The sequence below is a fragment of the Carassius auratus genome, chromosome 25 (assembly GCF_003368295.1).
Source record: "Carassius auratus strain Wakin chromosome 25, ASM336829v1, whole genome shotgun sequence".
In the NCBI taxonomy this organism is placed as follows: Eukaryota; Metazoa; Chordata; class Actinopteri; order Cypriniformes; family Cyprinidae; genus Carassius; species Carassius auratus.
The window spans coordinates 10833276-10846325 of NC_039267.1; the positions used below are offsets into that span (position 1 = coordinate 10833276).

Here is a 13050-nt window from a genome sequence, read left to right on the forward strand (position 1 = left end):
ATTTTTGACAGGAATTAAATAAACTGAGGGAAAGAAGTACAGTTCACAATTGATTTTACAGATGTTTAACAGCAAACCACTTATTCAGCTGGCTTTAGTCATCAGATCTTTTTCTTCAAAACTGATCATAGCTTTTTGAAATTGATTACAAAAAGCTAGGTTGGTCTACTTTGGATCCGAAAAGAAAGATTTCCTGTTGAGTAACTGCTTGTTGGTCAAACTTATTCTTAAAACACTTTACAGTGGCTATGTTAATGCAACCTTCAGACATAAGGACTTTCTGGAATACTTGACTTTGATCGGTCAGTTGCGCTTTTCAGTGATAGGACTGAATTTAAAATTAAGTATGGTTCAGTGCTGTGACTGAAGTGAAAATAGCCTCAGAGGATTCTAATAATTAACAGTGTTCGTCATTGCTAAACCTTGTGTTTTGCACATTGTATGGAAATATTTGGAGCAGAAACTTTAAGAGGAAATACAGGTACAATTATAAAAAATACTTTTTACTCAAATCAATGTTTCGAGACAATGTCTGCCTATTCATTAATTAGTCAAGAGGCACTGCATTAAGATGGATATTCTACAATCTGACAGTCATTATTGCAATTATTGACTCGCTCACCGTACACTATCTGACACTAATGCAGCATTGATTAAGTGTCTTTTATTAGCACTCTTTTATGAAGCTTGGCTCAGAAGCATTGTTATATGTTTAATATGGATTATTTTTGGTGTGCTCCATGATGATCATCAGGGCCAGCCAGGTCTCCTCAGCAGTGGGGAGGATCTGATCGGCAGGCAGGAGGAAACCATAGCGGCCAGTGTCTCTCAGCTCAAAGGTGTAGGAGTACTTGATGCCCTGTTCATAGGTCCAGTCAACAGTGATTCCATCAGCTTGGTCTGAGAGCAGAGAGATTGTAATGAGATTATCATCAATATTAGTCATTCTGAAACACAATATAATATTGACAAAAGAGCCTTAGGTTAATTGTAAATGTACTCACAGATGGTAGTAATGACGCTGCCATATGTGTAGGCAGTGTTATGTAAGGACTGGAGTTCAGAGATGGCCTTTCTGGCGAGTTCATGCTGAAGAGACAATAAAGAATTATCATATTTGAACAAATCTATCATGTTAACAGTTTCCAGATCCATACCAGTTCAGCCTGGTCCTTTGCAGGAGTTCTTGTGTATCCATATGGATAGAGGAGCATCTGGGAATAGCTGTGGATGGACAAAAAGGCCTTTAGTTTGCCATGAGATGTTACAAAGTCCACAATGGCCTTGACCTCAGGCTCAGAATGAACGCTGGGACCATGGTAGGTTTGAGAGCATGGGTTGCTGCTGGCACCAGGCCCTGTAGATGAAAGATAAGATTACATATCATTGGGATTTACAGTATAAATACATCAGAACCACAATATCCCAAACTAAGCTACATCTCACCTCCAAAGCCAACTTCCCAGTTCCTGTTGGGGTCAACGCCAACACAGCTGGAGCCCGGGTTTGGCTTTCTGGTTTTACGCCACATGCGGTCCTAAACAAACCAACCAACCAACCAATTGGTTTACACAAGAAAAAGGTCAAATTTTATTACAACTGAGATTAGCTTTCGATGTAAAGTCTTCCAGGCATCAGACTCACATTGCTGTGGGTGTATACGAAACCATCAGGATTGGCGATGATCTCCAAGAAGATATCATAGTTGTTAAGGATGTCAGTGAGGACGGGGTCACGTCCATAATCGGTCACGATCTATGAAATGGAAAACACATGTGGGAAAGTTGTTGACCAATAGTTTTGTGGTAGTAGATTGAGTAGATTGTGTTTTGTCATTTCAGGTGACCTTTTTGGCAGACCAGATTGCGGTGGCCGTTGTAATCCATTCTCTGGAGTGGATGCCAGTGTCGATCCAGATACCTGGACGGTTCGCTCCAGTGCTGAACTGAATGCAGGATATAAGTCATATTGAACTAGTGGAAATATTCATTTAATCTGACCTTTAAATTGCATACATTTTTAATGTATAGGTTCTTTACTGCCACTGATAGTTCCATGAAGAACTTTGAACATTCATGGAACCTGTACAAATCCTCGTTTTGTACTTCTAATATGTGTCTTGTGTTTTGTTTAGCTCTCTCCTCTGTGCTTTTGCATTCGTCACTTCTGCATTCATCACAACATTCGCTTAGCTGAAATGCTACTCTCTCATGAACTTGCATACAGCAGTTAGTGGAAGCTAGAGATTACAGTTTATAAAGTTTTAAATATGGATATTTGTCTTACACAAATGCATTGATTTGCTTCAGAAGGCCTTTATTAACCCCCCAGAGCCATGTGAAGCACTTTTTATGATGGATGGATTAACTTTACTGGACTTCAAAATCTCAACAGCCATTCACTACCATTATAAAACCTAGGGTAATTAAAATTTTGGGTTGAACTTTCTTTTAAATTTATTAGAATCATGGCATAATCACAATATTTATCGCATAATGAAACACACATAGTTTATGGACTCACCAAAGATTTGGTGTTTTTTGATAAACTATTATCAGTATATTATTTGGGCAGCACTAATATGCAAATTAGTATGCAAACTTGGATTTAAGAATTAATTTCCACTAACACTGAAGTATAATTAATGGCCAAAAATAAAAAATAGTTTCCTAATAGTAAACTAAGCATGCTTAAAAGATACCTTAAAACTGCTATTGATCATGTGTCGTGACCTACCTTCAGGACGTCCAAGGAGCGGCCCTCGTAGCTCTTACCAATCTCAATTTTGCTGACCAGATTACTGTTCTCTGCCACGAGCATGTCCATGAAAGAATTAACCTGAGAGAAACATGGTGAAGATCAAATGATTGAGAATGGTTGGAGAGCTGTGTTGGTTTATAAACAACACACTGAACTCTAGTCAGAAACACATTTGATGCAAACAATTTTAAAGCACAATAAGACGCATTTTATTTTAAAAGGCTGATGTCGAAAGTTCAATGTCTCGTACTGATACTGAATTAAAGTTGCACCACTCACAGAGTTCAGATCATGGTAGGTGGTGTAGACAAAGTCATCGGTGCTTCTTGGAAAGGAACGATATTTCACCATCTCACGTTCCTCATCATCCAGCAAAGCCTTATAGTACAGAAAGCCATAAAATAAATATTAACATTTTGTAATTATTCCTGATAAATATTTATTTAGTTCTATATGCAACTAAACTAATTATTTTCATGTTTTTTTATATATATAGTCTCACCTGGACATTCTCAATCATGACGTAATACGGGATCTGATGGTATGCCAGGAATGCCCTGACTCCCTGTAGGCTGTGAAACGGGACATGAACATCCACAGGCAGAGACACGCGAGAGGGTGGCATCCAGAAGTCCAGCTGAACACAGAGCAAAATATAAGATATATTATATTATATATCATAATATGAACTGTATATATATATATATATATATATATATATATATATATATATATATATATATACAATCCCAACAAATCTGTAACACTGATGATCTGAAACATGATCAATGGGCTTTACTCCGAGAATCTCTTCAGGGAGTTCCTTCAGGAGAGCGATCTGCTCCGCATTTTGTGCTGTGATCCGAAGAACCTGGTCTCTGTAGAGACATTATTACTTGGTGATAATATTCTAAATATTGTTAATCTGAAATGCATGCTTTATATATCACAAAGAATAATTACCAAATTAAGATGCCAGTTTGTTGTCAGTTGTTAGTATATAATAAGACATATGTAACATCCAACATGTGTTTATATGTGAATCTGAGAATTTGAATGCAAAAAAAGTATGAGATATAGAGATGTAAGATTTGTGAACTCACCCCTCAAAAGTCAACTTGCCAAACACAGCCACAAAAAGAGCGGTTAGAACCAGTAACCCCCTCATCTTGCTGCTTGAAGTAGAGTTTCTCACCGCTAGCGACCACTTTTATATACTAACATGGTGATTATGACTGAGCTAATAGGGCACGGGTCACACAAACCTGCTGCTTTGGTTCTCATAACCTTAAAAATAACTGATGATAAAATTTAAGGGATGAGAACATTGCATCTGTTCTCTCCTCTGTTACTTAATATAGCCACTCAGCGTTTAATGAGACGAAAACAAGTTGCATAATTCTCTGTCAAATGAGGAACTAAACTGGCAATTCAGTCAACCACAGTCACAACAACTCATAATATTTTTGATGTTGTCTTTTATGCAAACATGCTGATTTGTTTTCTATAATGTTCTTCTGATGTTTGCGAACATTGCTGATGTAATTTTTTGTAGAAATTACATGAGTGACTTGATCTTGATAATTTTGGAAGCATCAGTCAGAATGAGTTTAAAATTATTAACAAATCAGTTATGTTTGCACACCATGTCATCATTTCCAGTGGAAGCACTTATGAATTTATAGCTGCCATGGAGTTACATTATGGCTGGATTATAATTACATTTATATTATTTGCAGTAACTTTTTTTTATTTGACAAATCTGAAAAGCTGAATCATTAAGAGCAACAATATGACAATAAAGTTTTGAAATGATTTTCCTTGAATTTCACTTACAATGTAATAGTTTTTTTCATATTTTTTTTTATCTCTTATTTATCATCATAATTTATTTAGTTCTTTTTTCTTTTTTTTTTTTGCAGGTGTGCAAAAAACACCTTCTTTGCATGTGAAATGATCTATCAATCAGTAACAGCCTCTCATGCTCATACAGTATGGTTAAATACTCAACATACTTTTGCTGTAGCAACATATTCAGGAATGTGAAGACTTAACTGATCAGGCTCCTGTTGAAAAGAAACTTTTCAGGCTTTCAGATCTTTTGGAAGAGTGTGTGAATGTAAAGAGGAGTAAAAGCTCAATGCTTTTTTATGCCTATACCGTAGCACTAGTTTTTCTAATGTTGAAGAGTAAAAAAAATCTGTCCTGCTTTCTGTTCATTACATAATACATTTCCACATTACATTGCATAAGTACATGTTAAATGGGCCAACTTTCTAATCACCGAATAGGTGACAGATATGTAAATATGGACGGGTTTGGGTGATGTCGCAATATTATGTGAGTACAGAGTTATTTTTACCGTTAAATGTATAGAGTTAGAATTGTGCAATATAGATGCCCTTTTTGTACTGGTGAGGAAGTTTTAAGCTCTTTCACTTCAAAACTGTTATAAAATTTAATAAAATTGATGCATTGGTAATTATTTTAGTAATATGGCCAATAACTGATAAATGGTCGATATCAAAATTATATCTTGTTTCTAAATACTGTAAATGAAAAAATATATAACACTAGAAATTTAAGTCAACTAATAAAATCATTCAAAGCTAAAATTAAGTCTACAGGTAAATTTTGACATCATAACATAATGTCACAGGTGGTAAAACCCTCGTCTCTGCTTAGCACTATTTGGGTGGAGTTTTGTGTGTCCCTCGTCAGCACTGATCATTTCATGTGGGCGTCTCTGTTAATTATTCATCAGCCACAGCTGCCACTCATTACTTGCTCCCTACTTATTGTCCTGTCTTTCATCTTGTGTTTGTCAGATCGTTGTTTTGAAGCTCTCTGTTGTATGCCTGGTTTCTCGTTCCTGTTTCTTCCCTGTTCATCTCTTCGCTGGATGTTCTCACCACTGGAACCCCATCCACTCCACTCCACATCAGATGGCTCATCTCAGTTCCTGCGTCATGCTCTCCTGCTGCCTCACCTCACGCCACTTCCTGGATTCCTGTGATTATCTCCTCTCTACATTCCTGTTGTACCTGCTGTTCATCTCTGTTCACTTGCATTTCCTAATAAATCTATTATCATTAACTTGCACTTGCTTCCTCACCCTCATTGCCGTTACACATTATGATCTATGATGAATACATAGAACTTCATTTTGAGATTTGCTGAGATTTTATTGTTATTTAATAGGTTTTGAGTGAGTGTTAGACAGGTTATAATAGTTGACTTAAACTAAAAGGTTTACTTCAAATAAAATATATGAAAACTTAAGTTAGTTATAATTGCTATACATTTCTCATTTCTATTTAGTTTAAATATCTAAGATCAACCCAAACTGATGAATTTATAAAATCTTTAATAACCACCAATACCTCATAGGTTAAAGATATATCAGTCAGCATCCAGAAAATTTTCCAGGTGGAACAATATAATCTTTGTAATGTATATTAAAACAATTTCCATAAAATGGTAAATGTTTTTGTATTTTTTAATTTTTTATTAACACTCTTTTATTCACTTTGACGCATCACAGAATCATTGTTAAATGTTTAATATGGATTATTTTTGGTGTGCTCCATGATGGCCATCAGGGCCAGCCAGGTCTCCTCAGCGGTGGGGACGATCTGGTTGGCAGGCAGGATGAAACCATAGCGGCCAGTGTCTCTCAGCTCAAAGGTGTAGGAGTACTTGATGCCCTGGTTGTAGGTCCAGTCAATAGTTCCTCCACTGGCTTGATCTGTGAGCAGAGAGATTGTTAGAAGGGTACAAAACTGACATGAACTGAAATGAATCTTCTCAAACTTACAGATGGTTGAAATGATGCTTCCATATGTGTAGCGAGTGTTGTACAGTGACTGCAGGGAAGTGATAGCCTTCCTGGCGAGCTCATGCTGAAGGGGCGAAACAGAATTTGATTTAATTGATTCTATATATATCTAGAAAGGTGTGTTTCCACATGCATACCAGTTCAGCCTGGTCCTTTGCAGGAGTGCTTGTGTATCCGTATGGATAGAGGAGCATCTGGGAATAGCTGTGGATGGACACGAAGGCCTTGATTTTGCCATGTGATTTCACAAAGTCCACAATGGCCTTGACCTCTGGCTCAGAATGAGCACTGGGTCCGCGATACGTCTCAGTGCAGGGGCTGCTACTGGAACCAGCACCTGAGGTTGGAAAACAGAAAAACAAGTATTATATACTGCTGGAATTTTCAGTAGTAGGGCGATAACCACCATGGTGATTCATTAGAATGAGACAGTAATAAGAAATGGCAAAATTCTCTAATAGTTGATACTGGACAAAATGTTTTTAGGCAGAGTTTATATCATGAAATTCTATTTTTTTTCTCTCTCTCGTACAATTATGTTTTAGGCTAATTTAGACTAATGTTTGTGTTTTACAATATAACTGTTAAATGACTGAAGCTTTAATGCAATTAATTCAATTTTATAGTCAAATTTTAGGAAGTTTAATCCAAATAACTTGTAATGCCTAACTGAACATAACCAGAAAAAAAGCTTTTTCCGTGTTTAACGTTTAATGCTTAAAATAAGATTGAAGATTGAACATGTGCATATTATTCTTCTTTAACTTTTATTCTTTCTTTTTGTTTATTCCAATGAATCCATTAATCCATTACTTGCTTTAGAATATAATCATAGTTCCTTATAACATGTAATCTGGGTCACGTAATCAGATTCCTAAAATCAAGTACTCGTAATTAGAGTATATTACATTTTATAATGATCATAATTAGATCACAGTTACTTTTTTATTAGTGCTGTCAAACGAAAAATTGCGATTATAAAAAAAAGTTTTTATTAACATAATATATATATGTGTATGCTGTTTATTTATTATGTAAAAATAAATACACACACGTACAGTATATGTTTTGAAAACACTGACATGTATTTACATGTATAATGTGTATATTTATATTCAAATAATTGATATTATATATAAATCTATTTAATATATAAACAACATATTTTTCTTTGATATATACATGCATTTGTGTGTATTTATGTATACATAATAAATATACACAGTACACACAACATACATTATGTAAACAATAACTTTTATTTTGGATGCAGTTAATCACGTTTAATCGTTTGACAGCACTACTTTTTATGGATTACATATTATTCACTCAATGGCATTAAATCATTGATAATTTACTGATTCTCCATAATTCTTTTTTTAAATGGATTTTCCCAATGATTTTTGTCAGCCAAAATTACTTTGACATTAAATATTTTCTTGAAATATCTCTAATGGAAGGAAATATTTCAATAATTTAACAACACATTTGCATATTTATAGTTCAGTGTTGTTTAATGGTCAGATTGGCATCCAGGTAAACAAATTAAATATTTCTATTTTTAGTATTTAATTAATGATAAACATTTTTATCCACTCACACTGTAGATGTAACTATCTACAGTTTTTACCATGTAATGTGTAATCAGTATTGGCTTACAATTTGTAAGTAATCTGCCCAGCTCTGAGTATAACTGCAATGTTAAAAGCATCTCACCTCCAAAGCCAGCGTCCCAGTTCCTGTTGGGGTCAACTCCAACACAGCTGGAGCCAGAGTTTGGCTTTCTGGTTTTACGCCACATGCGGTCCTTAACCAAACAGATTTGCAATTAAAAAGCAGTCCGTTGGAATACATTCTCCAAATACAGTTCTGAACTAATTGTGCATGTGAAGTCTTTCAGACATCAGGCTTTAAAACTCACTCTGCTGTGGGTGTATGCAAAACCATCAGGGTTGGTGACGATCTCCAAGAAAATATCATAGTTGTTAAGGATGTCGGTGAGGACGGGGTCACGTCCATAGTCTGTCACGATCTGCATACAACAGAACACATGGGTACATGTGCTTTAGTCTATTCCTGTTCAAATCTGTTTTTATAGCATGCCAATAAATAACTCTACCTTTTTAGAAAACCAGATTCCGCTGGCCTGGGTGACCCATTCTCTGGAGTGGATGCCAGTGTCGATCCAGATACCTGGACGGTTTGCTCCAGTGCTGAACTGAGTGAGAGGACATGGGGTCACAATGATAAAATCGCAATTATATTACACAAACTGTATATGAATTGTGATACATAGGCCTATACATATACAGTGGAATTCAAAAGGCCACACTGAAAGATTTAAAATGCAATTTAAAGCAAAAAAAAATTCCCGCGAAAATAAAGATGCAAAAAATTGACTTGTTATCTTTAAATCTGTAAATGTTTCAGAATTTTGAAAAAATTAATTTAAAAGATTATTTAATATCTTTGTTTATTTGTTGTTTATTTTTTGTCTGTTGATGTATAATTTAATGATTGTTTTCTTAAAATGAATGTTAATTATTTTTATTTAAATTTTGCAGTCAAATTGTTAGTATAATTGCAAATTCGTAATTTAAAAGTGTTAACAATTAGTAAAAAAAAAAAAAGAATAAGGAAAATGTGAAATAATAGAAATAAAATTTTCACTAGAGGTCTCTAGCTGCAATAAAAGTATGCACATTTATCATTATTTTTCGTGATCTACCTTAAGGACATTCAAGGGGCGGTTCTCGTAGCTCTGACCAATCACAATTTTGCTGACCAGATTGCTGTTCTCTGCCACAAGCATGTCCATGAAAGAGTAAATCTGAGAGAAACATGGTGAAGATCAAATGGTAAAAAAAAAATTTAAATTCTGAAAAAAACATGAAACAACATAATCGTATCCAGTTCAGTCATATAATTAAAGTTGCACCACTTACAGAGTTCAGATCATGATAGTTGGTGTAGACAAAGTCATCAGTACTTCTTGGAAAGGAGCGATATTTCACCATCTCACGTTCCTCATCATCAAGCAAATCCTTACAGAGAAATAAGAATGAACTTTACAATTTGCGATAACCCACATTATATATTAAATATGATCAAAGATTAATTGTGGTGTAACCCAAGGTTTCCAAAACCGGGGTGATCATTACCCAACACCAGAGTACCTTGAACAAGTGTCAGTTATTGAAATATTAACTTAAAATCCCACAGAGTACTTCAAGGAAATATTTTAGATCAAAAGGGGTCCAACTGACAAAAACGTTTCCTGCCGGTGTATCCAAAGAATGTGTGTCGTATGATAATTTTTGTCTATTATAATCATAGCAATCAAAAAGTTGAATCAATATTCCCACCTGGACATCCATAATCATGACATTATACTGGATCTGATGGTATCCCAGGAATGCCCTGACTCCCTGTAAGCTGTGAAACGGGACATGAACATCCACAGGCAGAGACTCATGAACGGGCTCCCTCCAGAAGTCCAACTGAGCAACACAGAAGGAAACAAGTATGGAAACAAATGAATATGAGAGACATACATAAGCAGATCCGTAGTTTTGATGTGAAACTTACCCCGAGGTGTTCCTGTTCAGAAAGTTCCCTCAGGAGAGAGATCTGTGCCTCATCTTTAGGAGTGATCCGAAGAACCTGGTCTCTAGATACATCAAAACATATCCAGGAATACTTCTTAAGATATGGTGCTTCATTTGAATTTTCATTGCAAATTATATTATATATATATATATGTTGTTATATTTTCTTTTTTTTCTCTCTCTCTCTTCTCTTTAACCTAGGATACAGTAAACCAGATTTGTGAGCTCACCCCTCAAAGGTTTTTTTGCCGAACACGGCCACAAACAGAGCTGTCAGCACCAGTAGCCCCTTCATCTTGCTTGAGTAGAACTTTCTAGCTAGAGTCCTCCATTATATACTGCCCTGGTGGCTGTGACCTTGTATTGGAGGTAGTCATGGGTTGGCAAGCCTGCTGCTGTGGTTCCCACAATATTATACAATACTAATGCTGAAGTTTGACAAATGAGAGCAATGCAACTGTTTCTACTTGTATAGCAGCATACAGCATATTGACCAGTAAATGTAATCAATAGTGCCTTAACTGGTTTGACCCGAGATAGAATGATAATTAAATTTTAATTAAGTTTATCATTTAGCAGACGATTTAATCCAAAGTGACTTACAGTGCATTCAGGCTATCAATCTTTACATATCATGTGTTCCCGGGGAATCGAACCCCCAACCTTACAGGAACACTAATAATAAAAACAAGACCAAATCAACAATGAGGTCCAACTGTACAGTATAGACCAAGTTGGAGCAAATATGCTAAATTAACTTGTTAGTTGATTTTTATAAATAAAAATATTAAATTATACACTCAGAAAGTGTTATACCACTAGTGCTACATAGTTATACCATTAGTGCTACACAACCTTTAACCACTGGATTTAAAAAATAAATAATAATTTTGAGTTTTAAGAAGTGTTTAAACATTGTATCAATTATGAACACATTAATTTTAATGTGAATTAACACTCAGTCATTTATTTGACCATGCATTACTTTGGAAGCCGTCTGTCTTTCAAACACATTAAAATGCACAAATTCACAAAATCTAATTTTTATTTTTTTATTTATTTTTTGTCATCTGATCGTCTTTCATTAAATATATTTTATTAGAAGTACCCCTGAGATTTTAAAATAAATATTTTAACTATGAAATAATACATTTGATTGTTCATGGTTCTCTGATGTTGGTTATGCAGGTAAACAAATAAAATGTTTGAAATGTTGTGTAATTTTTTCACACTATGTGTTTTATTTTGGTTCATTTTAAAATTGTTTTAATTGAACATTTATATGATTTACTTAATTATTAGCTTTTCATTGAACTCATAAAACCCTTGCACTTCCTATCTATCTATCTATCTATCTATCTATCTATCTATCTATCTATCTATCTATCTATCTATCTATCTATCTATCTATCTATCTATCTATCTATCTATCTATCTATCTATCTATCTATCTATCTATCTATCTATCTATCTATCTATCTACTGATGGACAGAACAGTGTTAATGACATTCATGCATTTGTTATCAGATATTATTATACAGGTCAAGATGACCAAACCATGGTAATCATTTACTTCTTCTGCAGTTTTCTCATCTGCAAAACCTCAAAATAAGTCACAATCTGACAGCAAAGTCACACCTAAATCGTGATTAAACATCACATAGCCTACCCACGCATGTAAACAATCTCATCTTTTCACTATTTTAGCCACAGCTAGTCATGCTACTGTTAGTCACGATCCCATATGTTTGAATAAACCGTTAGAATGGTTATAAGAAAACCATGAAAATAAACATTTATCTAGTTTATGCACTGATATCTCTGCAAAACAAGATCCTGCTGTGTGCAATAGAATAGCAGGAAATGCTCATACCAAGTATAGTTTCGACCTTGTTGAAATGACAGTAAATCAGCTCAGAGAGGCCTGCTGCTTTGGTTCTCACAACCTTGTGTAATACTGCCATTGAGTCTGAGGGATGAGAACAATGCAGCTGTTTTTCATTTTCATTTTTAGGGATTGTGATGCAATTTAGTCCATGGAATTTTTGGGGAAAAAGTAGGATGTTTGTTGCTTAGTGGTTGAACTAAAGCTGTAGGTTCAAACCTACGCCTCCATTATCCTAGTAATAATAACTAGTAATGCACTGAAAGACACTTTTGTAATGAAACAGAGCTAGAGCTAAATAAAGAAGTGACTGTGTTTTAGTGATGAAATGAGTGAACAGTAATTACATACAAGAAAATACAGGAAACACACCCAGCTGCTGATTATATTCAGACAACAGTGTCATTATAGCTGGTGACAGTGTAGTTAGTCATGACAATGAAGCTGTGTTCATGCTGTTAGAGCTTCATGTCTAAGTGCGTCAACTCAACAAATTGACTTCAAGCTGGCTTAGTGAAGACAAGTCTGCACAAATCTTAAAAAAATTGTCTAAAAGAGAGTTAGAAAAGCTGAATTTAGTATTTCAGAATTTAAAGTCTTATATCACCACACCCTTTCCAAAAGCACACAAACACTGAATAAACCAAAGCTTCCTGTATGAAGCCAGCTCATCAGTTTCTCTCAGAATACGGCTGTTTCCTGCCCTCCGCCCTTCTCTGACCTGTTAGGATGGGTATTTTTGTATTAACAAGAAAAAGCATGTTAAACAAATTAATAACATTTCTGAGGCCCCACAAATGTATTATTATTATTATTATTATTAATAAAATGTACAAATTATATTAATGACCTGATAATTTGAGGGAAAAATACAAAGAAGATTGAAGCTTAATTAAAATACTTAAAATACTTAACACTGTCTCTTTGAACAATTTTTAAACACACAATTATGAACAAA

General features: G+C 34.9%; 2 protein-coding genes across 2 annotated transcripts; both read right to left on the bottom strand.

Annotated features, from left to right (window-relative positions):
- Positions 1 to 626: 626 nt before the first annotated feature.
- LOC113043258 (carboxypeptidase A1-like) lies at positions 627 to 3947 on the bottom strand. The gene is made up of 11 exons (XM_026202506.1): positions 3864 to 3947; positions 3560 to 3638; positions 3263 to 3397; positions 3040 to 3138; positions 2737 to 2838; positions 1847 to 1945; positions 1645 to 1755; positions 1447 to 1537; positions 1158 to 1357; positions 1005 to 1089; positions 627 to 900 (listed from the first exon to the last, which is right to left on the bottom strand). The coding sequence occupies exons 1-11, from the start codon at positions 3926 to 3928 to the stop codon at positions 713 to 715; spliced, it is 1254 nt and encodes a 417-aa protein (XP_026058291.1). The 5' UTR covers positions 3929 to 3947; the 3' UTR covers positions 627 to 712.
- Positions 3948 to 6240: 2293 nt separating this feature from the next.
- On the bottom strand, positions 6241 to 10538 carry LOC113043259 (carboxypeptidase A1-like). The gene is made up of 11 exons (XM_026202507.1): positions 10437 to 10538; positions 10187 to 10268; positions 9964 to 10098; positions 9544 to 9642; positions 9327 to 9428; positions 8718 to 8816; positions 8520 to 8630; positions 8315 to 8405; positions 6736 to 6935; positions 6578 to 6662; positions 6241 to 6508 (listed from the first exon to the last, which is right to left on the bottom strand). The coding sequence occupies exons 1-11, from the start codon at positions 10499 to 10501 to the stop codon at positions 6321 to 6323; spliced, it is 1257 nt and encodes a 418-aa protein (XP_026058292.1). The 5' UTR covers positions 10502 to 10538; the 3' UTR covers positions 6241 to 6320.
- Positions 10539 to 13050: the final 2512 nt, after the last annotated feature.